This window comes from Lampetra planeri, chromosome 53 (genome assembly GCF_965212315.1).
Source record: "Lampetra planeri chromosome 53, kcLamPlan1.2.h2, whole genome shotgun sequence".
In the NCBI taxonomy this organism is placed as follows: Eukaryota; Metazoa; Chordata; class Hyperoartia; order Petromyzontiformes; family Petromyzontidae; genus Lampetra; species Lampetra planeri.
Genome location: NC_136159.1, coordinates 877,954 through 902,538, shown reverse-complemented (window position 1 = coordinate 902,538; position 24,585 = coordinate 877,954). Strand labels below are relative to the sequence as shown.

Genomic DNA, 24,585 nt, shown 5'->3' with positions numbered 1-24,585 from the left:
GTGAAGGTGTGTGAAGGTGTGTGTGTGTGAGCGTGTGTGAAGGTGTGTGTGTGTGAGCGTGTGTGAAGGTGTGTGAAGGTGTGTGAAGGTGTGTGAGTGTGTGTGAAGGTGTGTGTGTGTGAGCGTGTGTGAAGGTGTGTGAGCGTGTGTGAGCGTGTGTGAGCGTGTGTGAAGGTGTGTGAGCGTGTGTGAGCGTGTGTGAGTGTGTGTGAGTGTGTGTGAGTGTGTGTGAGCGTGTGTGAAGGTGTGTGAGTGTGTGTGAGTGTGTGTGAGCGTGTGTGAAGGTGTGTGAGCGTGTGTGAGTGTGTGTGAGCGTGTGTGAAGGTGTGTGAGCATGTGTGAAGGTGTGTGTGTGTGAGCGTGTGTGAAGGTGTGTGAGCGTGTGTGAAGGTGTGTGAGCGTGTGTGAGTGTGTGTGAGCGTGTGTGAAGGTGTGTGAGCGTGTGTGAAGGTGTGTGAGCGTGTGTGAGCGTGTGTGTGAAGGTGTGTGAAGGTGTGTGAGCGTGTGTGAGCGTGTGTGAGCGTGTGTGTGTGAGCGTGTGTGAGCGTGTGTGTGTGAAGGTGTGTGAGCGTGTGTGAGCGTGTGTGAGCGTGTGTGTGTGAGCGTGTGTGAGCGTGTGTGAGCGTGTGTGAGCGTGTGTGTGTGAGCGTGCGCATGTACTTGGAGCGGCAGTGGAGTGGTTAGCGCGCTGCACTACGAACAAGGTGAGCCGAGTTAGATTCCCGCTCACGGCCAAACACCAGTGATGATGATTTGAATCGGCCCTGGGCCAATAGTCTGTTAAAGGCTATATGGGGGATCTTTATCTTTAGTTTTTTATATTTTATTGAGGGTTCTGCTAAGTTTGTCGTAGTATTTGGTGGGAGGGTTTGGCGACGCTGCTGCTGCTACTGCTGCCGCTGAGTCGTTACGAAGCTGGTGTCGCCCTCCCCTCTCCCCTCTCCTCGTCTCTCCCTCGCATCCCCCTCTCCCCTCCCCTCTCCCTCCCCTCTCCCTCCCCTCTCCCTCGCATCCCCCTCTCCCCTCCCCTCTCCCTCCCCTCTCCCTCCCCTCTCCCTCGCATCCCCCTCTCCCCTCCCCTCTCCCTCCCCTCTCCCTCGCATCCCCCTCCCCTCGCCTTCCCCTCGCCCCCAGGCAAATCCTGCGCGAGCACAATTGCCTGCAGACGCTGCTGCAGCACCTCAAGTCGCACAGCCTGACCATCGTGAGCAACGCGTGCGGCACGCTCTGGAACCTGTCGGCCCGCAACGCGCGCGACCAGGAGGCGCTCTGGGACATGGGCGCCGTCGCCATGCTCAAGAACCTCATTCACTCCAAGCACAAAATGATCGCCATGGGCAGCGCCGCCGCCCTGCGCAACCTCATGGCCAACCGGCCCGCCAAGTACAAGGACGCCAACATCCTGTCACCGGACTCCGGCATGCCCACGCTCGCCGTGCGCAAGCAGCGGGCGCTGGAGGCCGAGTTGGACGCCCAGAACCTGACGGAGACTTTCGACAACATCGACAACCTCAGCCCCAAGGCGCAGCACCGCAGCAAGTCGGCGCACAAGCCCCAGCGGCACGGCCTGGTTAGCGAGTACGTGCTGGACGGCGGCGGCGGCGGGCGCAAGAACGGCGTGAACGTGTGCCGGGCGGACGCCGCCGCCGGCGGCGGAGGCGAGCCGGCGGCGCTGTCGCCGTTCGTCAACTCGCCGCTGCTGCACGGGCACCACCACCACAACCTGTACCCCAAGGAGCGGCACCACCTGCCGGCCGATGGCGCCAAGGGGGAGTCGCCGGCGCTGGGCGCGGAGCGCGAGCCGAGGGCCGCGGACGCGTACCGCGTGGGCGGCGCGATGGAGGCGGTGCCGGATGTGAGCAAGCACTCCCGCGTCGCCTGGGCCATCGAGGACGCCGCGGCGGCGGCGGCGGGAAGCTCGGCGTCCTCCGTCGACGGGGCGAGGTCGCTGTCGTCGGACGGACGCGGGGGCGGCACCTCGTACCCGCAGCCCAACGCGCCCGGCTACGGCAAGGCGGACGGGCAGAGCCGCGGCTTCCAGTACCACTACGGCGGCGTGGAGTTCAAGGCGGCGCACAGGGACGGAGGCCGAGCCGGTGGGAAGACCGCGCACTCCAAAGGCGCGTCGGGGAAGGCGCCGTCCGATTCTGCGGCTTTCGAGAAGGAGAAGGGGAAGTACCACAGCTACGGCAAGTACCCGCCCGACCTGGCGCAGAAGATTCACAGCGCCAACCACCTGGACGAGAACGACTCGGAGACGGACACGCCCATCAACTACAGCCTCAAGTACTCGGACGAGCAGCTCAACTCGGGCCGGCAGAGTCCGAGCCGCGGCAGCGACGTGTGGGTGCGGCAGAAGCAGGAAGCGGAGAGCGGCGACAAGCAGAGCGCGGAGGAGAAGGGCCTCGCCGGCCAGTTCCCCAGCTACTGCAAGCGGCCACAGTACGCGCCGCAGCACCAGGCCGCCGCGCAGTTCTACCCAATGCGGCCGGGCGGCGGCGGAGATGGCGGCGGCGGCGGCAAGAGGGAGCCACCCGTCGAGCGGCGCATCAACGCGGCGGACTGCCAGGACGACGACTACGAGGACGACAAGCCGACCAACTACAGCGAGCGCTACTCGGAGGAGGAGAACCAGGAGGAGGAGGAGGAGGCGGAGGCGGCGGCACTCGGCGGGTACCGAATGAAGCTGCCGGAGAAGGGGCGCGTGCGGGACGAGCCCATCGACTACAGCCTCAAGTACCCGGCGGAGTACGGCCCCACAGGGCACAAGCTCTTCATGGGCGTGAAAAAGATGAGCGCCGAGAAGGAGTCGGCGCACGTGGCCGGCAAGCCCGCCAACGTACGCGTCGGCAAGTTGGCGGTGCGCGACGGCAACGCGGCGGCGGGGGGGGCCGGCGAGCCCGGCCAGGGCCTGTACGCCAACAGGCAGGCAGCCAGCGGCGACAAGATGCAGACCTTCTGCCTGGAGGGCACGCCCATCTGCTTCTCGCGCTGCAGCTCGCTGTCCTCGCTGAGCAGCGCCGACGACGGCATGGAGACGTCACACCACCCGCCGAGCGGGAAGTCCGGCTCCGGCCGGGCCGACATCCGGATCGTCGACCTGGCGGAGGACGGCGCCGGCGCCGGGGAAGAGGAGAGCCCCGAGCCGTCGCCAGCGGCGCGGCGCGCCAAGGCGGCGCGGCACCACGGCGAGGGGGCGCACCACAAGACGGTGGACTTTTCGGGCGCCAAGTCGCCGTCCAAGTCCGGTTCGCAGACGCCCAAGAGTCCGCTGGACCACTACGTGCAGGAGACGCCGCTGGTGTTCAGCCGGTGCAGCTCGGTCAGCTCGCTGGACAGCTACCCCGACTCGTCTATCGCCAGCTCCATCCAGAGCGACCCCGTGAGCGGCACTGTGAGCGGCGTCATCAGCCCCAGCGAGCTGCCCGACAGCCCCGGGCAGACCATGCCGCCCAGCCGCAGCAAGACGCCGCCGCCGCCGCGGCTGCGGTCGGAGCGGCCGGACGACGAGGACGAGGGCCGCGAGGGGCCCGGCGAGGGCGGCGCCAAGCCGGACGGGGGCCGGCAGCCGTGGCGCGGCAAGGCGGACGCCGGCGCGCAGGGCACCCAGTCGCGGGACTCGCTGCTGCACTTCGAGACGGAGGCAACGCCGGACGGGTTCTCGTGCGCGTCCAGCCTCAGCGCGCTCAGCATGGACGAGCCGCCGATCGCCAAGGACGCGGAGCTGCGCGGCGCAGCGCTGGCGGCCGTCGTGGAGGAGGCGGCCGCCGAGGCCGCGTCGCCGGAGGCGGCGCAGAACTCGGCGACGCCGGCCGAGCGGGCGCGCCGCAGTCGCCGCGCCGAGGAGAGCGGCAGCGCGGAGGCGCTGGAGGACTCGGAGGACGACTCGAACATCCTCGAGGAGTGCATCAACTCGGCGATGCCCACAAAGTCCACGGCGGCCAAGCAGAAGAAGGACGCGGCCGCCGCCCCGTCGCACAAGGCGTCGGGAGCGAAGGGCCGCACGGTGGCGGCGGCGCCCAAGAAGCCGAGCCAGCTGCCGCTGTACCAGGCCCGCGGCGGCACGCGCCTCCCCGTGCAGGCGCCCAAGCACGTGAGCTTCACCAGCGAGATCTTCAACCGGGACGTGCCCAACGTGTACTGCACGGAGGGGACGCCCATCAACTTCTCTACGGCCACGTCGCTCAGCGACCTCACCTTCGATTCGCCGCCCAACGAGGCGAGCGGCGAAGTCGGCGCGGGCGGCGACGCCGCCGAGCAGCGGGACGCCGTCCCCACGGAAGGGCGCAGCAACGACGAGGAGGAGGGCGGCCGCGCCGCCGCGGGGACCCCCGGCGCCGGCGGCGCCAAGCCGTCGGAGAACGACATCCTCGCCGAGTGCATCAGCTCCGCGATGCCCAAGGGAAAAAGCCACAAACCGCACCGAGTCAAGAAGATCATGGACCAAATGCAGCAGGGCCCGGCGGCCGGGGGAGAATCGGCCAAGTCGAAGCTGCCCTCCCTGCGCTCGGCGGCGCAGGGCCGCCTGCTCCTGCAGCCGACGCCGGCAAGCGACTCGCTCGAGACGTACCGCACCGAAGGGACGCCCGTCAATTTCTCCGCGGCCACCTCGCTCGGCGACCTGACCGCGGACGACACGGCGGAGCGGCGCGACGGCGGGGAGGCGGCGCCGGCGCCGGCGAGGAGGTTGCCGGCCAGGCACGAGGCACGCGGAGGCGGCCACCGGGGCCCGCCGGCGGCGGCGGCGCGCGAAGAGCGGCCGCGGCCCGGCTTCTCGTCGGACTCGCCGCTCCACTTCACGCCCATCGAGGGCACGCCGTACTGCTTCTCGCGCAACGACTCGCTCAGCTCGCTCGACTTCGAGGACGACGAGACGGACCTCGCCGGTGACAAGGCGGGACTCGAGACGGACGGGGCGGCGACCGACGCTCCCGCGGGGGGGGCCAGGGGCCCGGGGAAGAAATCGGGAGAGGCCAGCGCCGTCGGAAGAGGCGGCGGTTACCACAAGGGCCCCAAGTCGTCGGGGCCGCCGGCCGCCAAGGGCGTCCACAAGCCGGCGGCCATCCCGGAGGAGGGCCAGAAGCCGGGAACAAAGCTGCCCAAGGGACTGCCGAAGCTCGTGCCGACGAGCCAGCTGCCGCGTGCCGAGAAGAACGCGGACAAGAGGGGGAGCGGCCTGGAGGAGCAGGTGCAGAGGTTTGCGGTGGAGGATACGCCCGTGTCCTTCTCGCGCAACTCCTCGCTCAGCTCGCTGAGCGACATCGACCGCGACAACAACAACCGGGGAGGGGCGCGCACGGCCGGCGGCGGCGAGGGGGGCGGCGCCACGGAGAGGCCTCCCGCGCGGGCCAAGGCCGCCGAGCCGTCGGCCTACGCTCCGCGGGCATTCCGCGTGGAGGACACTCCCGTGTGCTTCTCGAGGAATAGCTCGCTCAGCTCGCTGAGCGTCGACTCGGAGGACGACCTGCTGCAGGAGTGCATCTCGTCGGCCATGCCGCAGCGGCGCAAGCAGCAGCGCACGCGCAAGGCCGAGGCCAAGGAGCAGGGGGCGGCCGGCGACGACGGCGGCGCCCCCCCCGACCCGTCCGTCAGGAGGTTGAGAGCGCGCGGGCAGGAGGCGGCCGTGAGGGACCACGGTCCCGGCACCGTGGAGCCGGAGAGGGACGACGGGGGAGCGGCCGAGAACCGCGAGGGTGGGGTCCCCGTGGAGCGGTTCGACAGCCCCGGCTCCGAGAAGATCGGCTCGCCCGATTCGGAGAGCTTCGACTGGAAGGCCATCCAGGAGGGCGCCAACTCGATCGTGAGCAGCCTGAACCAGGCGGCCGCGTGCCTGTCGCGGCGCGCCTCCTCCGACTCGGACTCGATCCTCTCGCTCGTGTCGGGCCTCTCGCTGGGCTCGCCGCTCCACATGACGCCCGAGCACGAGAACAAGTCGCTGTCCGGCGGCCGCGGCGGCGGCCCTCGCATCGTCAAGGCCGCGGAGAAGGGCGGCGGCGAGTGGCGCAAGGGAGACGAGGAGGTGGCGCCCAAGGCCGTCAAGGGAGGCAAGAAGGTGTACCGCAGCGGCATCACGGGGAAGGCGCGGCCCAGCTCGGACTCGGCGGTGCCGTGCCTGTCTCGCCCCGCTCAGCCGCCGGCGGCCGTGGTGCCCATTGTGACGCGGGGCCGGGCCACCGCACCGTCGCCGGGTCTCAGGAACCCCTCCCCCACCGCCAGCCCCGCCCCGAAGAAGCCGGTCGCCAAGACGCCGGTCGGCTCGAAGAGCCCGGCGTCGGCGCGCGCGCCGGCCGGCACGAGCCGTTCCATCAGCGCGCCGGCGCGCTCCGACATGAGCTCCGCGGCGAGGCCGTCTCTGAGCTTGGGCCCCGTGACGCCCAAGGCCGTGGGCTCGCGGCTGGAGCAGCTGGCCAGCGCCCGCAGCCTCCAGTCCCCGGCGCGAAAGTCGCTCTCTCCGGGGCGAGCCTCCATGTCGCCCGGACGCAACTCCTTCCCGTCGGGCCGCAACGGCGTGCGCGGCGCCGCCGCGGGGGGGAGGAGCGGGCAGACGTCGGCCGGCACGTCGTCCCCCAACGCCCCCTCGTCGCGATCGTCCAGCTCGGGGAACCTGGCCTGCCTCCCGACCAGCGGTAACCTGTCCTGCCTGCCCTCCAGCCGCTCCCTGGGCTCCTCCACGCCCCCGCGGCAGATCACGCCGCCCAAGGCCGGCGGCGCGGCGGCGGCGGGGAGCAGGGTCGACGGCAACGGGGCCGCCGGACGGCCGGAGCCCGCGGGCGCCCGGGGATCCCCCGGAGCCAAGATGGTGGCGCAGACGAGCGGCAGGAGCGGCGGCATCCCGGCGAAGCGCGCGGAGCTGGCGCGGATGTCGTCCACCAGGTCGAGCGAGAGCGAGTCGGAGCGATCGGACAAACCCGCGCTGGTGCGGCAGTCCACCTTCATCAAGGAGACGCCGAGCCCGGACCTCCGCAAGAAGCTGAAGGAGTCGGCGTCGTGCGAGTCCGTGTCGGGGCTGCCCGAGCTGTCGCCCAATTCGGAGCGGGGCCTCGAGGGGAGGGGGGGTGGCGCGGGGGGAGCGGAGGAACGCGCCGGCAACGGCGCCCGGGCGCGGCCGAGCCGATCGCAGTCGCGCAGCCCCACCCGCGTGCCCACGGGCCGCTCGGGCACGTGGAAGCGCGAGGGCAGCAAGCACAGCTCTTCGCTGCCCCGCGTGGGCACCTGGCGGCGGGTGGGCAGCTCCTCCTCCATCCTGTCCGCCTCCTCCGAGTCGTCGGACAAGACGAGGAGCGAGGACGTGAAGCCTCGGCAGGGGGCGGCGGTGTTCAAAGCCCTGGGAGGAGGAGGAGCCAAGGGTCACCCTCCCAACGGCGGGAAAGGCCGTCCGGACAAGCTTCACCCAAACGCGCAGGCTGGCCAGGCGGCGACTGAGAAGCGCAGCAATGCGCTGCAGTCTGGCCAGCGCTTGACAACGGACAGGGCCTCCAAGACGGGCCCCGTGCACGGGACGGGAATCTCAGACGGCCCGTCCGGCGGGGAGAGCGGCCACCGGTCGCGGGGCACCTGGCGGAAGCTCAGAGACGCGGCGGACGTGAGCGCGTCGCCGCCGCCGCCGCAGCAGCAGAACGTGGACGCGCACGCCAACCACGAGCCGGCGCTGCGGATGGCGCCCGCCGTCTCCAAGACGGAGGACGTGTGGGTGCGCATCGAGGACTGCCCCATCAACAACCCGCGCTCGAGCAAGTCGGCGAGCGGCAGCGACGGAGCCGCCACGTCGCCCGACAAGACGAGCCAGTCGGGCCTGGACGACTTCTCGGAGGGCGGGACGTGCAGCAGAGACGCGTCGACGCTGAGCCTCAACCACGAGGCCGACGGCGGCGGCGATGCCGAGCGGGAGCGCGAGCGTCCGCCGTCCGCCGGGCAGCAGTCGCCCGAGCTGGAGTCGCAGCCGACGCTGAGCGAGAAGACGCCGTTCAGCTCCAACAGTTCGAGCAAGCACAGCTCCCCGAGCGGCGCCGTCTCCGTGCGCGTCACGCCCTTCAACTACGTGCCCAGCCCGCGCAAGTCCAGCGCCGACGCCGGTAGCGGGGCCGTCGTCGTTGGCGGCGGTGCCGGCGGCGGCGGCGTGGTGGTGGTGGCGGCGGCCAGGCCGTCCCAGATTCCCACGCCCGTTGTTGGCAAGCGGCACGAGGAGCCGAAGGCGGAGGGCGGTGGCGGTGGCGGCGACGCCGATGACGCCAACACCAAGCTGCACTCGGGGTCGTACCTCGTCACGTCCGTGTGAGCCGGGGGGGTCGCGACGCCTTCGCGTGCCGCCGCCGCCGCCCGCGGTGTCGCCGATTATGACGATGAAAATAATAATCCCGACGACGATCGAACTGCGGTGAACACGCCAAGGGTGCGGGAAGGGGGGTGGGGGGATGGGTTTGCACTTTTTTCTGTTTGTGCGTGACGCGAGCGATGTGTTACTGTGGGCGGAACCGCGACAAAATAAATCAAGGTGTACGTTTTTACCTAGAATTTGCAATGTGAAGTGCGTTCCAATGAAGTTAACTTAAACGGTGGAACTCACTTTTATTTATTGAACAAACAAAAAAGTTCAAACCAACTTATGAATTATTTGAAGTTTTAATCGACTCATTTTGACTACTTGATAGTAGGCTGTGTTTTTTCCAGATCTCACCCCCACCTCACCCCCCTCCCCCACCCCGAGAGTTGCATCTTGATCCTGGGCTTGTCGTGGTTTCTCAGTGTTTACTGTCGCAATGGCATGCTGCTGCTGCACTCCGGGCAGGCATAACGGTTTGTACATAGCAATGGATTGTGTCTCGGTGTGTTGGGTTTCCTTTCTATTTTACACCCCCAAATTACCTTTTCGTAAGTTTTAGTTCCTCTGGGCTCACCCCACAAGCCATAAATCCACCCCTTCACCACTACAACTACTACTGCTGTCAGCGCTCGCGAGTCTTTTAAGCAGTGCTCGTGTAACCACTGGAAACACACTACTCGTCCTCATTTGCGGGATGCTTTAAAGGGCGATTGTACAGCCTGGTCAATATTTAATGCGTACAACGCGCGTCTTTGTTCCTGTCGCCGGCGTTCCGGCGGTCTGCAAGAGGAGGGGTACTTTGTGGGATGTCGCCCGTTGCCGATGGCGCCGTGCTCTCGCCGGCTTGCGAGCGCGACGGCGCGCAGGCATTGGTGCCGTCGAGGAGAACTCTGCAGCGGTCTGGGGGTCACGTAGCAGTGTGTGTCGTCTGTTGTGTAACAAGTAGCTTTTCACTCGTGTAATTATGATTGTCAGCAATTGACCTCGGTGTTGAGCTGCCCTCTCAAGAGTATTATGACGAACACGGAGACCGCCTATTGGCAGGACTCCCCGTGAGCGAACCGTGTGCGATTTAAAACGTACGATAAACTTAACGACAGGGGCCTGAGTTTTTATCTCGCCGTTCCATCTAATTTATTCTTCGTCGACGAGGCCAAACCTGGCTTGTGATTGCCAACTCTTCCCTCCTCCGCGACCTTAAGACCGTTTTGGCCCCGCCGCCTTTCTCATTGGTGGTCGCGAGCGGGGCCCAAACGAGACGGCCATTCTTTCCCTCGCGGGTCGGCGGCACGCCATCGTCGCTGAAGGCGTCCCGACACTCGACTCTGCAGCGCTTTTGCTTTAAGAGACGGGGAAAGGGCTGAGACGGACGGTCCCGAGGACACGCGTTTGCACACAGGGATTGCTTCATCGAGAAGCAAGAGCTTAACTGCCAGGCTGTACTCCCTAACCCCCCCCCCATCCTCCCGTTCGTTTATGCAGAAGTAGACGTGGAAACCATTGTGCGAACTACCCTGAATGTATGAGATTTTGCTTTTTTAATGCGCTGTACTCCAGTCTATATGAGGAATTGTTAATGTAAATGAGTTAATTGACAATAAATTGGTATAACCTGCAGCACTGTATTGTTCTACGCTATGTCCGACGTTTTGCTTGGCGTGCTGGGAACTGAAGTGCAGGCGAGGGGCGCCACCTTGCCTTGGTGTGTGCCCTTCGCGAAAAGATGCTCACACCAAAGCCTTGAGCAGAGGACATACATTACTTTATTTTGTAAGACAGCACAAGGTGGTAGGTAAACTGCAGACCATGCAGTACCCATGGACATGCAATTATTCTATGGCAGCTCTTATTAAGGCCATGACCCACTCTGAACATTTCAAGGGCAATTGTCACCGTGGAATTTCTTATTGTAGAAAACTCAATTCAGATTCAAGCTGCCCCCTTGTGGGAACGGGGCAAGAACTTCCAATCAGACGGGCAGACGGCACAGCACTGCCTCGTGGCGTCACACTACATGCATCTTTTAAAAAATGTCAGCTTCCAAATCCAGCATGAGTGGGATCTGGGCAGACAGAACAGAAAGCCTTCCGATTGTTCTTCTGTTTAGTTATGTATTGACTGGCTGACTTCAATAAAGGAATGACTACATGACAAGTTGACTAACCTATTAACTAGTCCTGACTCATGCCTAATCATCGAGTACTCGGCCTACCCATCCCCAATCAACTAATGACTTGTACTAGGGCCTACCCCATCCCTCAGCTAGTAACTACATTGCCTACCCCATCCCTAATCCGTTTCATTTACAGTCTGTAAATGAACCAGATTGTTCAGCATGCACACTTGTAATCAAGCTGTGCTTTAATTGATTGGCTAGAGCAATCTATCTCACGCCATTCCATTGCCGACTCAAGTTGCCTTGGTCGTTCATGGTTAATGCATTGTAGACAACATTTGCCCTAAAATTGCCCCAGTGGATCGTGGCCTTTAGCCAAGAGGTACAAATTCACATGAGCTGACCCGCACAGAACTCGAAGACAGTCGTACTTTGAGCCGACAAGGGGAAGGAACAGTCCCAAGTGTGTGCGGCTGTCACGTTTTAGATTTGTGGCACAGTTATCCTGACAACCGCTGTAGAGCCCGTTAACGGGGTGGTACGCGAAGATGGGTGAACAGGTGTTGCTGGTTCGTGAATCTGAAGTCGAGGATGAGAGAGGAGCCATGACGGTGACGGTGTTGGCGGCATCACTTCTTCTTTTTCTTGCCCTTGCGGCTGCTGTCGCCGGGCTGGCTGGCCGGCTCGGCGCCGCCCGTCTTGGTTGTACGCGCCTTCAGCTTGGGGATCATGTCGGCCGTGTAGGTGAAGAGTGCCTGGCCTGCGCGCCACACCGTACAGAGAAATCACGTCATCGTCTCTCCATCAGTAACGCACGATTAATCGCAACACAGGTCACCACTGCGCCCGACCTCAAAGCCCGACGTTTGACTGAATTAGCGACTTAGTCCACATCTACCGGTACTAATACAATAAAGAATGAAATAGCATCGTATAACTGCGTGACAATTTCAACTTGGAACGCGCCGCAGTGTTCGCTCACTCTCGAATGAGAGAGAACGGCTCGGGGCATGAGGAGGAACCACAAACAGGTGGGACTCGGACGAGCAGCAGCAGCAAGGCGGTGAGCCGGTGCCAACAATTGCCCAAGCTCTGCGGTCCCCTATATGTAATAAGATGTTTCGGCCAATTAATGAGTGTTTACATGCAGACGGGCAGTGGTGGTTATGCACGCCTGTAATCCAGCACTGGAAGCAGCAAGGGTTGGTGGATCGCAAAAATGTTAAGCTCCATTCCTGCGGGCATTGAGGTGCCATACCCTGGCTCATCAGGAGGTTACAGAGGTCAGAATCCAGTGGCCGTCCCAATGAACCATAATACTGCTACGTACCCGTCTCCTTAACTCACAGCTGACGTCAAAGATATCGTGAGGTAATTTGAACTGTGGCGTCATGGTCCAAATTTGCCAATTTTTTAAAAATGACAACTGGAATCACACAGCAGAAACATCGCACCCCTACTGTGAAACCACTGCAGAACTGCACCTGTGAAACAGCTGCCCCTTCCTTTTTTGACAATCGCCCTTCGCTATCGAAACCATACCACCAATACCAAATTTTATCAGTTATTATCACTGTAGGGAACTCTTTTCCCCCTGCCATCATTAATCATTTATTATTGTTCATTACCATTCTTAATTATGAGGGGGTTGTGCACGTGTGCTGGACTCACGAGTGGGGATGGCCTCCAGCACTGGGGAGCCGTCCTCGTTCTTCAGCTGCACGCGGATCCGTCCGCGGAACTGCACGTCGCGGTTCCACTCGCGGGGGTACATCTTGTTCTGCGGACCGCAGAGGCCACAAGTTCACACGAGCACCGCAATCCGCACAAGTTCGCAACATTTGGTGTTGGCGCAATCCTTCTTATAGTGCAGGGCTAGCATCACGAGGGAAGACCCTGCCGTGTTTCACACGAGGCTATAGTGTCACTCTTTCACCCTCATGCATTTATCCACTCAATGCCAAAAGGTCCCATGATATAGCTGCTCACCCCGAAATATAAATGCTCTGATAAGTGCATTGGCTTTGTACTCTTCCTCGTTTGACGTTCTCTGGCCTGACACTGGTAAGACGAGGCCATGAAGAAGGCTGTCTCTGGTGTAGGCCAATGAGTTTCAAAGACAATGCAAATATATTATCAGAGGATGTTGGTTTGCATGTTCACCACAAGTACGTGTGGTTAATGCAGACTTGATTCCTTGAAAAAGGTTTCTATTTGGTGTTTGAACATTTTAACACCAGTTTTATTGCCAAAAAGGGTCAAACCTATTCTTATTTTTCATACAAATCGACGATTTGAATTTTCAGTCGACTTGATTGACCGACCGTCCATCCCAGCTCCAGCGATGAAGTACGTTGAGGCCTTACCTCCACCACAACGTTCATGCCCGCCGCTACGAGGACATCCCTGATCTCCACGTAGGTCGGATTCTCCACCGCCTGATGGCACACACACACACACCGAGATTGCAATTGGTAAACACCTAATTGGCCAATGAGTAGCAATTACTAAACGACAAGCGGAGAAGTGTTGGCGGCAGAGGCTTGCAGTGTGCACTGCGCTCCAAACCGGGCGAACCAAGTTTGATCCCCGGCCACAGCTAAATCAGTGGCGGCGGGGAAAATTCTGAACCATTTCTCGGTGCACACTTCACCAATCCGCACTCGGGGGGAGGGGTTAAGGGTCAAACAAGGCCCGCTTGACAAACACGGCATAGGGAGGCCCTCACTGAGCAGTGGCTTGACAGAGACAGAGGCTGCTGTACGTAATCAAGATTGTACGTTAATTATACAGGTAGGAACAACAGGTTCCACACTGCCCACCAGGGATTATTTGTCTCTCGTGCATATTTGTCTGTCGTGCACGAATGCGCTGATCAACCAAGTTCCTACCTGCCCACTCCGAAGGGACGTGTTTAATTACGATGATTTACGACGAGAGCCGCCCCTCACCTTATCCTTTGGTACCCTCCTCCCTTCCGCTATCGTCTTCTTGCTGTTCAGGTACGCGGGGTAGATGCAGACGAACCTGTGGCAACACGCCACAAACAAGACGGGGCATCACGGGTGGGATGAGACCGTGTCGCATCATAAACACCGGTGATGATTCTCAGCGCATAGTAATTCCACGAACCTTCTGACATTGGAGCATGGGTAAAACATTATTCCATCTCATTTATAATTTGTTTAGTTTGGGTTAGTTCGTGTATGTCAATGTTTTAATTAAAAACCCTCCATCACCCGACACAGCCTATCATGTCGGAAAATATGCCAACTAACTTTGCTTTGGCGTATTTTCCAACTCTCAAGGGATGTGGTTATGATGACCATCAGCTGCTCAAACTGAATTCGCGATGATGCATTAACCCTGCTCACTCATTCAAGAGGTCATCACGGCCATACACTCGCAACCGACGCGTTCACGCCACGCCATCGCTTCTTCCCCGATGCCAGATTTCGCAGTTAACGTCATGTCGACACCAGACGGACGCCATCCATTTGTTCACCATTATCAGCAGTGGTCTCTCCACTGCTGGATGAAGGCCTCGTCACCATGCGGCCGTCATCACGATTCTACGATGTAAGAATCCATCTGGCGAGCTAATTGCATCGCTCCATCTCCGCAATCAACTTTTTGTTTTATATGAGACACGTTGGTTAAGTCGCAATAGCTTGTGGTGATGCTGTACCGTCCGCCTTCGACATATGTTTCGGAAAATAACGAGAGTGGAACAATAACCGCGAAGCGTGCTCGAAATGACACGGAGAGCCTGAGGAGCACGAGGATGAGAGAACACACAAGCGGGTTGGAGACTTCTTCATCTCCATGCGATGGAGGGGGCTTCGGAAGGCCACGTCATGGCGAGAAGGGATGTTGGTGGCCGTGTGGTCGAGACTAATGCGTGAGTGCCAGCCAGGGAAGGGAACGCGTCCCAGAGAGAGAGAGAGAGGAAACCCAAGGGGAGATGGAGCGGTGGAATCAGTTTGTGTGCGGGCCCCCAGAGGGTTTCACGATCATCGCGGAGTCGTGAAGGCCTCCATCCAGCAGTTGATTTGACCAAGGCGGGTACCGATGACATTTAATTACAACCAAATTGCAATCGTAGACATGCCTCGCAACTTTATTTTGTCGCCTCAGTGTCTGAATTTGCGCGTTAAAACAACAAAATAATTATAAACGTTAAGGAGTTGTGACTGAACCGTGTTATTTGCGCACCCGTCACCGCCCTAGACTAGCGCCGCGTACCGACCCAGCGGCTTCGCTGGCGGGCGGGCAACTCAGGCCAGGCCGTGGTCGAGGGTGGGCCCGTCGTGGAGTCGATAATCTTCACTCTCCTTTGCTTTCCCCAGGTCCCTGTCGCTCACCTCTCCTTGTCGGCGGGCGTCTTGTTGAGGTGCGACATAACGCAACAGTCGATGGCTGTGGTCGGGATTCTGTCGAAGTCGACGTAGTGGAGCGCCAGGCCTCGGTGGGAGTCCGGGTCCCACCCAGCACTAGGCCCGGGGACAAACCGCGTCCCCAAGTCACTCTTATTTTATTACAGAAAAGTGTTAAAGATGAAATTACATTTACAATCTAAGTAGAGAAGCACAAACACGCCGCGTGGATGCCGTAGAGAATGTTTTGAGTCGCGGCTCTAGTTACTCGGAGCGCTGCGAGTGGTGTCCGCACGGCCTCCCAGCTGCCTCTGGAAGGGGCCGGTGGCTGCAGCGAGTTAATTATTTATTTAGATTTGACTCCGACTCACGCGAGCCGCGGGTTTAGGTCGCGTGAGACGCGCACCCTGAATTTAATACGAACGGCGACAATTTTATTTTGTTTTGGGTTGATAATATATAAAAAAAAATTGCTGTTTTTTATTTAATTATCGATCCGCAAAAACACGCCGAGAGGTATCGACGACGGCGGCATGGCGCCACCACGTGGCCACTGCTTGCCACGCCCTCACCGGTCACTCCCACGCGGTTTCATGTCACTTTCAAAGGCGCTTAACGCAGTGGAATGCATTGGCTTGCGTGGTGAAGTATGGTCAAATTACGATCCCTGCCCCCTCCCCCCCCCCACTAACCCACGTGGCGTTCCCAGGCGGGACCTTCATTCTGCAATGGAGTCGGCGCGACCACACAATTCCCAAGCTCTGCGGTCCTCTTTCCTCTATATATCAAGATGTCATCGGGGCAATTAATGGGGAGGAAACCAGAGCAACCGGAGAAAATCAACGCATGCGAGGAGAAACTCTATCCCATACAGACGGAACTGGTGGAGTCCACACTTTGCATTCACATGAGGAAGAGCGTTCTGCTGGCTAGCCAGGCTAGCCAGGTAAATGATTGGGGGAGGGGGGGGAATGGCTATCCTGCGTGTGGCCTGTGATCCAGCACTGTGGGGACAGCGAGGGTTGGTGGATCATGGCACAACTGCTGCGATAGGGATTTCCCCGAGTGCCCGGGTTTCCTCCCACGTGTAAACACTCATTCGTTGGCCGATAACACCTCAATACCGCAGAGATTGGGCGAATATTGGCACTGGATCATCTCGTCGCTGCCTTGCTGCATCTGTGGTTCCTTGTGCATCCGAGACGTTCTTGCTCTACGAGAATGAGCAAATACTGTGCGGTGGTGCGTTACACGTTAAAATTATTATGATTGCTAGGACAAAAAAATAAATGCATTAAACTGGAGAATGTTTACTGAAAATAGCTCATTGGTGATGTGGGGTCACGCTTTGTTTCGGGCATCCAAAGGTTTGCGCTTGGGGAAGGTCTGCATCACGATTCATCTTGGATACCCTTGCGATTGAGGCTGCATTTTGTATTGCCTTCATCTCCCGGTGTAATACAGGTGAAATACCACGACAGGGAGTGCTAAGCGTCATGGGAATATTTACAAGCATGGACACGCGCATTTGAGGTCAAAGTTTTATTTCAAGAGGAAAAGGTCACGTGTCTCTAGGCGAGCCCAGCCATCCCAAGATTGTGATGATAGAAACGAAATCGTGAAACGCCACACCCTCTTTCCATCTCGCCACCGACAGGCGAGTATAATCAGCTTGCCGATATGCACGGTTGGCTACGTACGGTGCGAAAGAAGTTCAACATACATGAGTACATCATAAGCCTTGAACTAACCACTGTTGGGATGGAGGCCCCCTCTCCAAACTGTCGCCATCCCTCACAGTTACAAAATATAACGATCCATCCTCGCTCCTGCACAACGGGTCATCCCATCGCTCCATCTCCTCGGCAGGCGCCCTCCCTTTGGCTGGCTACTCAGTCGTTATTCTCGGCTCCCAGTCAGCACCCTTGACACCCTTGATCGCGACGTGTCCTGCCCAAGCCCACTCACAACTGACCCAAACGAGGTCTGTTGCTACAAATTATGCAGTCAGAATGTCAATGCATTAAAAGTAAGAGTTGTATTGAGGAAAGGTGTGCTATCAGGTGGTACTGATAATGCGCAGAATTATCTATCAAATGCACCACAATAAAATCGGCTTTTCTTGTTTTTATCCCAAGTCTCTTGGATTTTATTTTTCAATGGTGAATGGGTACAGTAATGTCAGGTCACACTTCTAATTATATTTATAAAAAAAAATGATCACTGAGATTCAACTCTCTTGCAGGAAGGGTCCTACATCAGGATGTTTGGTCAACTCCACATTCGAGTGTTTGGACTGCGGAACGAAATCAGAGTACCCAGTTAAAATAAAGCATGCATACAATGTGATAACTCCCAAGAGCTCTGCACAGTGGAGTTTGTGCATCCACGTGCACTGCTGCCATAACTCCTGGTCACTTAGTAACCTGGCATGTTTGAGATTTTCGCACATCTCTGTTATCCACCAACCCTTTCCTCTACAGCGCTGCATCACAGGTGCGCGCGGATGTCTGGCGCAATCACACACAATACAGGGTTGGCCTTCAAACATTCAAAAGCGATGGCATAAATACACACACCCCCAAGAAGGCACAATTATTTTCTTTAGTACACATTTAAAAGCCACCTGCTTTTTAATCCCACCACCAATCCAGCATTCCCTCCGCATCATCCTCATGCTTATAATTAGCCACGGTCAATCCGCGCCTGGACGAAGGCTTCTCCAAGCCGTTGCCATCTCTCACGGTAACAATCCATCCTTAACCTGCACAAGAGTCCTTTTCATTGCTCCATCTGCCTCCGTGCACGTGGAACAAGTTAATTTAAAAATAATTTATCTTGCAGAGACATGCCAATGCAGAGGAAGAAAGTAACCATCAAAAGAAGCCCGATGCTCAGCTCATGTTCATGCTGGCCCACTGCTAATGGACACGCCTTGCAGCCGGTCAAAATCCACATAAGCACGACATATGCAAACTGCAGCAGTCGCTCAGCTCTTATTTTTAGCTACACTCCTATGCTGCGTGACCCAGGCAGACTGAGTTTGAAGCTTCTTTAATGAGGACTTTAAAGTGATGGGGGAGCATGTCATCATGGCACTAGCGACGTCGTGACATCACTCTCATGTATTATTATGGTAAATCAGTGACATCACTGCAGTACTATAATGAAAAGCTTGACCTAATTTGGCTTTTTCTTACCAAGCTGGCAGCTGCAGTCTTCAGAAGACTTTTCGCGCAAGTGTCGTTAACGAGCACCTATGAAGGCCGGCACACCGCACACGAGGGGGGTGGGTGGCCAACAATGCACAGCCACCTTCGTCTCTCCAATGATTGTGTTTTCACACCGCTCCAGGTCCTAGTTTTGAATGCTGAGTCAACATGGGGGGGGGGGGGCAACGCGGGACCTCTTAAAATATTCGCCACTGTCTAATAGTCGTAAGCGGAACTGAACTCAGATCACCGAAGTTTTTAGCAGAGCGCGCGACCCACTATGCTACCGCTACCCACCCATACACACATGCGTAAACCGTGTAGCAATAACATTTAGAACTGTTTGTTTTCTTGGATTGTATCTTCCCATAAGACGCATCATCGCGTCGCCGAGGTCGTCCTGGCACTCGGGGGACCGTGGCGCTACGTGACTCTACGGAGTTTGACTTTCAAGTCCACCGTTTTGATGAGGCGGGTGTGGAAGTGGCGGTGGGAGTACTGCAGGCCGGCAATGTGAGACAGTATCTGAGGCGACTTCGCCCCTCCCACGTACACGGGCACCAACTTGAACAAAACGGATGGCTCCAAGCATTGTTGTAGGCTCCAGTGCATAATGGATCTGTACCAGGCTGACTGCAGTGACTGCGGGGACAGCACCACCACGGAGTAGCGGCTGCTTTGGATGACATTGGTGACTGCTTTGATGGCCAGCTCACCAGCCACCTCATCGACATGGTCCACAAAGCGGCGGAGATCCTTTGAGTCGAGCGTGTTTGTGATGTCTTCGGCCACCGCGCTGTCCTCCTCGCAATACCACAGGGAGTAGTCATAAATCATGCGTCTCTCGCTGGAGGAGCTTGGCTGCTTGGACGTGGCACGAACCATTCGGTTCTCAGGTGTCAGTCGCCCAAGATTTCCCTTCACCGGGAAAACCACATCCGGCAGCCCAACATCACCGAAACGTGCCTTGCGTGGAAAATACGATAACGGTACCAGCTAAGGGGTTAAAAAAGAAAGGTTAAAATGCAGCCCTGCAATTACTTGCTCAAACCACTGCTGGCGGAAGGGCTAATGGTACACAATTGTAAGTGGCAATATTTCACGTTACTACCAAGTACGACTTCAAATTTACCAACAGGTCATGAGAAGCACTGAATAAACCTGTCAGGATGTGAGAAAAGGGTCAAGGGAATGTACCATCCAGTATGCTGATAAATACTAAAGACCAGCCCACGAAACTTCAGCGTACCCTAACAATCACTTGTAAACACTAATTTGAGAAGGGCTGGGAACTCTGCATGCGGTGCCACGTGATTTGATGCCACGGGCTTTCACGACTCAGTGTCTCTGGAAGCGGGGGACGACCGAGAGGGCACCTCCCTCAGGCCACCAGGCCTGCGCCCTCGTTGGCCTTGGCCTGTAGCTCGGCGACGGTGGCCTGCAGCTCCTCCTCGCTGCTCTGCAGCTGCTGAAGCTTCTCGTCCAACAGGCTCCGCGCGGCACGCAGCTGCTGGTGCGTCTCCACGAAGCGCCGGCAGCGCTGGAAGCAGTCGTGGACCTGGGTGTCTGTGGTATCGTGCTCAGGACGCCCGCCCATGTCCTGCACCCCTGCTCCTCCTCCTGTGCCAGAGGTGACATTTGAGAGCAGAGCTTAGTGCAGTGGCATAACAACTGAGTGTGTAGGCCGTGAACTGGAACCCGTGACAGGGGTTTTCAGGCACCAGGCTACAAAGACCTTATCTTAACGTAATTTATATAGCGCTTTAACCAAGGCGCTTTGCAGCGAATTAACAACGGTACGCATGACTGTAATGGTGAAGATGAGGCGAATAACACACATGAGAGGAAGTAATGGGTGAACCTGTGATGCGTGAATTAAGTAAAAGCAAAATTGATGACAGCAAATTATGATGAATGGATTGGATGGATGGGGAAGGAGTAGTAGCCACGGAGAGAGATTATGAAGAGGGAGCAGGAACGGTAGTGGTTCAGATAGGGGACATTGTGGACAGATGGCCCAATAGAAATCCTTGCACTCGAGCCCATGCCAACCACGCTCAGCGAGAGCTCAGTCATTCTCCTGTGCACGGTCTGCAACCCCCTTCCCTCGCCCATCCTTGCTGTCCCCCTAAGTCCGGACTCAATACCATGTTTATTCTCCTGTGCCGATTACTGATTGCCTCTAAATACAATGAAGACATATGCACCTTTTTTGTACAGATGTGGTTACATGTAGTCGTTGAAAAATCCATATTGTATTGACATACACAGAGACCCATAGATCCGTAGGGACTCATACACTCAGTCCCACAGACTCATTACGTGCAGACCCATAGGCTCACACAGAGATCTATAGACTCGGAGAGAGATCAAGACTGACTAAGAGACCCACGACTACCTGCCTCTATAAAAATGCATATGCTGCATACATCAATAGCGATTCTAAATTACAAAATGGGCCTGAGTAGAAGTTGGCATCGATGGAGGTGGCAAATACTTAGCAACACCGGTTTGTGTTACGCGACTAGAACATGCGATGTATGAGCATTGTTACTAGGTGACTGCAGAATTAATTTTTATCGGTAACTTATTTGGTGTGGGGACAATGATGATAAAAGGTTTACACTGAAGGAGGCAATGGGACCCACGGCCACCCAAGTTTCACGTTGACTTTAGCGGGCGAGAACTCCAGAGAGTCGGGTTCACAAGTGACCTTGCTCACCACACTCACACACAGAGATGCATACAGACATGTCAATACATAGAGGGAGATACACACACAAAGATATATTTATACATAGAGATAGATAGATATACAGAGACAGAAAAATATAGTACATTGAGATACACAGACATATAGATATACAAAGATACACAGAGATATATACACAGATATAGACAGATAGAGACATCGATACAAGGAGACAGATAGATACATAGAGACAGATACAAATCGTACATAGCGATACATAGACACACAAATACAGAGAGACACGACATAGTTTCGAGTTGAAGATGATTTTGTTTAACCAGGCAAGAATGCAAGAGACCAAGGACAGTGACCTCTATCACCGAAATGACAAACTCAATGACGTAAAAAAAGTTAAAACGATTAAGCAAATCGAAATCGATGCAAAAGAAAAACGTGTTCCACAAAGCACCCAAAACAATGCACAAACATAACCACTATTAGCAACATTACATTCTATTAACATCGCGATGTACACGAGTCGCGACTATTTAGTGGCTTCTTTAAGTGTCCACACGACAAGTCCGCTCCGTGGCGCTCTCGTGTGGACACGTCGCCTCTGAGCACCTCGGCTGGGCTCTTACCCGGCACAACAAACCAAAGACTTTAAATCGCGCAACTTTCAACCCTCCGAGCATTGCCCAAGTACGTGAAGGTTCACACGGGAGGGAGGCCTCCGCCAGGCAGAAGAAGGCCTTGGGGGTGAGTGAGTGTGTGGGTAGGTGAGTGGGTAGGTGAGTGGGTGGGTAGGCGAGGGGGTAGGTGGGTGAGTTGGTAGGTGGGTGAGTGGGTAGGTGAGTGAGTGGGTAGGTGAGTGAGTAGATAGGTAGGTGAGTAGGTGAGTGGGTGAGTGGGTAGGTGAGTGAGTAGGTGGGTGGGTGAGTAGGTGGGTAGGTGAGTGGGTGGGTAGGTGAGTGGGTAGGTAGGTGAGTAGGTGGGAAGGTGAGTGAGTGGGTAGGTGAGTGAGTAGGTGGGTAGGTGAGTGGGTAAGTGAGTGAGTGGATAGGTGGGTGAGTGGGTAGGTGAGTGAGTAGGTGGGTAGGTGAGTGCGTAGGTGAGTGGGTAGGTGAGTGGGTAGGTGGGTGAGTGAGTAGGTGGGTGGGTGGGTGAGTGAGTAGGTAAGTAGGTGGGTGAGTGGGTAGGTGAGTAGGTGAGTGAGTGTCTCGACTCGCCTTCACTCTCCTCGGAGAAGCTGAACACGGGGTCCGAGGGCCCTGCGCCGTGGACGTCCTCCACCACCTCCTCCACCGTGGGCGGCTCGGGCCGCGAAGGCAGCGGCGCCCTTTTCCTGCCTTTGGCGGACATTCCCCTGCGGGCGGCGGCCCGGGCCTACCCCCGCAGGCTTTCGGCGGCTTTCCTAGCGCCTGAGCGCGGCGGCCACCGCCGCCCGGGCGAGCTGCGGGCGGCGGCGTTCGCGACCCCAGCAGCTCAATTCCAGGGTTCCGGTCACTCGCTCACGTGGCCGACTGACGGGGGCGGTGGTCGTTTTGGATTTGTCAGGATAACAAAACTAAAATATAAATAAAAGATGCAATTTGCCAAGTGAAGTCGCGTACTCAGCTTTAGCTGCAATCGGCGCACCACGTCGTGTCAGAGGTAAAACCTCTGACTTGGCGCGTCGTGTCAGAGGTAAAACCTCTGACTTGGCGCGTCGTGTCAGAGGTAAAACCTCTGACTTGGCGCGTCGTGTCAGAGGTAAAACCTCTGACTTGGCGCGTCGTGTCAGAGGTAAAACCTCTGACCTGGCGCGTCGTGTCAGAGGTAAAACCTCTGACCTGGCGCGTCGCTCACGCGCAGACGCCGAGGCGGGGAACCTCCGACCTGACATGAGCAGTCGCCACGCGGGCAGCAATCTCGCATCATCATCATCATACCCCTCCTCATCATCATACTCCTCCTCATCATCATACCCCTCCTCATCATCATACTCATCATCATCATAGCCCTCCTCATCATCATACCCCTCCTCATCATCATAGCCCTCTTCATCATACTCATCATCATCATACTCATCATCATCATCATACTCCTCCTCATCATCATAGCCCTCCTCATCATACTCATCATCATCATACCCCTCCTCATCATCATACCCCTCCTCATCATCATACTCCTCATCATCATAGCCCTCCTCATCATACTCATCATCATCATACTCCTCATCATCATACTCATCATCATCATCATAGCCCTCCTCATCATACTCATCATCATCATACTCATCATCATCATACTCATCATCATCATAGCCCTCCTCATCATACTCCTCATCATCATACTCATCATCATCATCATACTCATCATCATCATACTCCTCATCATCATACTCCTCATCATCATCATACTCATCATCATCATCATACTCATCATCATCATACTCCTCATCATCATACTCCTCATCATCATCATACTCCTCATCATCATCATACTCCTCATCATCATCATACTCATCATCATCATCATACTCATCATCATCATACTAATCATCATCATACTCATCATCATCATCATACTCATCATCATCATACTCATCATCATCATACTCATCATCATACTCATCATACTAATCATCATCATCATCATACTCATCATCATACTCATCATCATCATACTCATCATCATCATACTCCTCATCATCATCATACCCCTCCTCCGCCTTAAACGTCGTACTCTCGACTTGAAGCTTTCGTGGCTGCAGGAATTCATATTCTTTGGGTCTTTCGGTAAAGTCGCGTTCAAAGAACCTATCTATTGTCAATATTGTAGTCATTGTTGTTAATACCATTGTTAGTTGTTGTTATTGTTGTTGTAGCAGCCAACTACTCTCAGATAGCCGGACTGAGCGCACACTCCAAATACACAGCAGTAGGCGCCAGCGTTCGTGATCGAGCCCACGCTCTCCTGCACACCAGGCGAGGTAGTTAACATCTCATATTCTTAGGTTTTTTCGGTAAAGTCACGTGGGTAAAAAATTAAAATTAATAAAAGTAAAATAAAAATAAAATAATATAATAAAATAATATACTTTTATTAACTTACATTTTTTACCTACGTGACTTTACCGAAAAAACCCTAAGAATATGAATCCTTGCAGTCACGAAAGCTTCAAATCTAGAATTAGTTAACATCTCGCCAATCATCCCGAAAGTGCCCGCACGGTCTCCACAAATGGGCAGAACCACGAGTCGTCTGTGCCCACACGGGCGCTGGGGTGACGTGTGGGGTGACGTGTGGGGTGACGTGTGGGGTGACGTGTGGGGTGACGTGTGGGGTGACGTGTGGGGTGACGTGTGGGGTGACGTGTGGGGTGACGTGTGGGGTGACGTGTGGGGTGACGTGTGGGGTGACGTGTGGGGTGACGTGTGGGGTGACGTGTGGGGTGACGTGTGGGGTGACGTGTGGGGTGACGTGTGGGGTGACGTGTGGGGTGACGTGTGGGGTGACGTGTGGGGTGACGTGTGGGGTGACGTGTGGGGTGACGTGTGGGGTGACGTGTGGGGTGACGTGTGGGGTGACGTGTGGATGCCCCCCCCTCACCACCACCAGCACCACCAGCAGCAGCAGCTCTTACAGGACCAGTGGTGGCCACGGTGGGGATATCAGAACAGTTCGCTGTGGGCCTCGGGACGAATCTGATGGCGAATACAAATCCCCCCGACGAATACTGACACTGGTCAACACACTTTTTCTGGCATAAGGTTTTCCAACGGTTTGAAGGTAATTTTGGGGTGCTGATTCCAAATCTGGCATCAGTTTTTGTCGATCACATCAGGTTTTTGAGATATCAAATATTGCATTTTCAATAAAAACTG

General features: G+C 56.9%; 3 protein-coding genes across 5 annotated transcripts in view; 1 reads left to right on the top strand and 2 right to left on the bottom strand.

The window, feature by feature from the left end:
* The window catches only part of LOC144734841 (adenomatous polyposis coli protein-like), a 68,118-nt gene extending 58,181 nt beyond the window's left edge, over positions 1–9,937 (top strand). For both annotated transcript variants that reach the window (XM_078617248.1, XM_078617249.1), the window contains exon 15: positions 1,135–9,937. In XM_078617248.1, the coding sequence (XP_078473374.1) occupies positions 1,135–8,275 (7,141 nt within the window). In that variant the 3' untranslated portion in view covers positions 8,276–9,937. The remainder of the gene's footprint in view (positions 1–1,134) is intronic.
* A 128-nt stretch (positions 9,938–10,065) lies between these two features.
* Positions 10,066–15,370, bottom strand: SRP19 (signal recognition particle 19). Of its 2 annotated transcripts, XM_078617252.1 has the most exons (6): positions 15,081–15,370; positions 14,801–14,929; positions 13,388–13,463; positions 12,803–12,874; positions 12,108–12,216; positions 10,066–11,196 (listed from the first exon to the last, which is right to left on the bottom strand). In XM_078617252.1, the coding sequence occupies exons 2-6, from the start codon at positions 14,836–14,838 to the stop codon at positions 11,066–11,068; spliced, it is 426 nt and encodes a 141-aa protein (XP_078473378.1). In that variant the 5' UTR covers positions 14,839–14,929; positions 15,081–15,370; the 3' UTR covers positions 10,066–11,065. The 2 variants fall into 2 exon arrangements, with proteins under 2 accessions (XP_078473378.1, XP_078473377.1); XM_078617251.1 differs by having other exon boundaries at positions 14,801–15,370.
* A 969-nt stretch (positions 15,371–16,339) lies between these two features.
* Positions 16,340–22,404, bottom strand: C53H19orf25 (chromosome 53 C19orf25 homolog). The gene is made up of 2 exons (XM_078617253.1): positions 21,946–22,404; positions 16,340–19,644 (listed from the first exon to the last, which is right to left on the bottom strand). Exons 1-2 carry the CDS (start codon positions 22,076–22,078, stop codon positions 19,406–19,408), a joined length of 372 nt encoding a protein of 123 aa, XP_078473379.1. The 5' UTR covers positions 22,079–22,404; the 3' UTR covers positions 16,340–19,405.
* Between the last annotated feature and the right edge of the window lie 2,181 nt (positions 22,405–24,585).

Excerpts from the sequence above, each read along its gene's own strand:
- SRP19 (XM_078617251.1), bottom strand. The coding sequence starts at position 14,838 with ATGTCGCACCTCAACAAGACGCCCGCCGACAAGGAGAG. Across the intron at positions 13,464-14,800 it reads ACGCCCGCCGACAAGGAGAG|GTTCGTCTGCATCTACCCCG; the intron begins GTGAGCGACAGG and ends GTGTTGCCACAG. Across the intron at positions 12,875-13,387 it reads GGAGGGTACCAAAGGATAAG|GCGGTGGAGAATCCGACCTA; the intron begins GTGAGGGGCGGC and ends GTGTGCCATCAG.
- C53H19orf25 (XM_078617253.1), bottom strand. The coding sequence starts at position 22,078 with ATGTCCGCCAAAGGCAGGAAAAGGGCGCCGCTGCCTTCGCGGCCCGAG. Across the intron at positions 19,645-21,945 it reads CTTCTCCGAGGAGAGTGAAG|GAGGAGGAGCAGGGGTGCAG; the intron begins GCGAGTCGAGAC and ends CCTCTGGCACAG.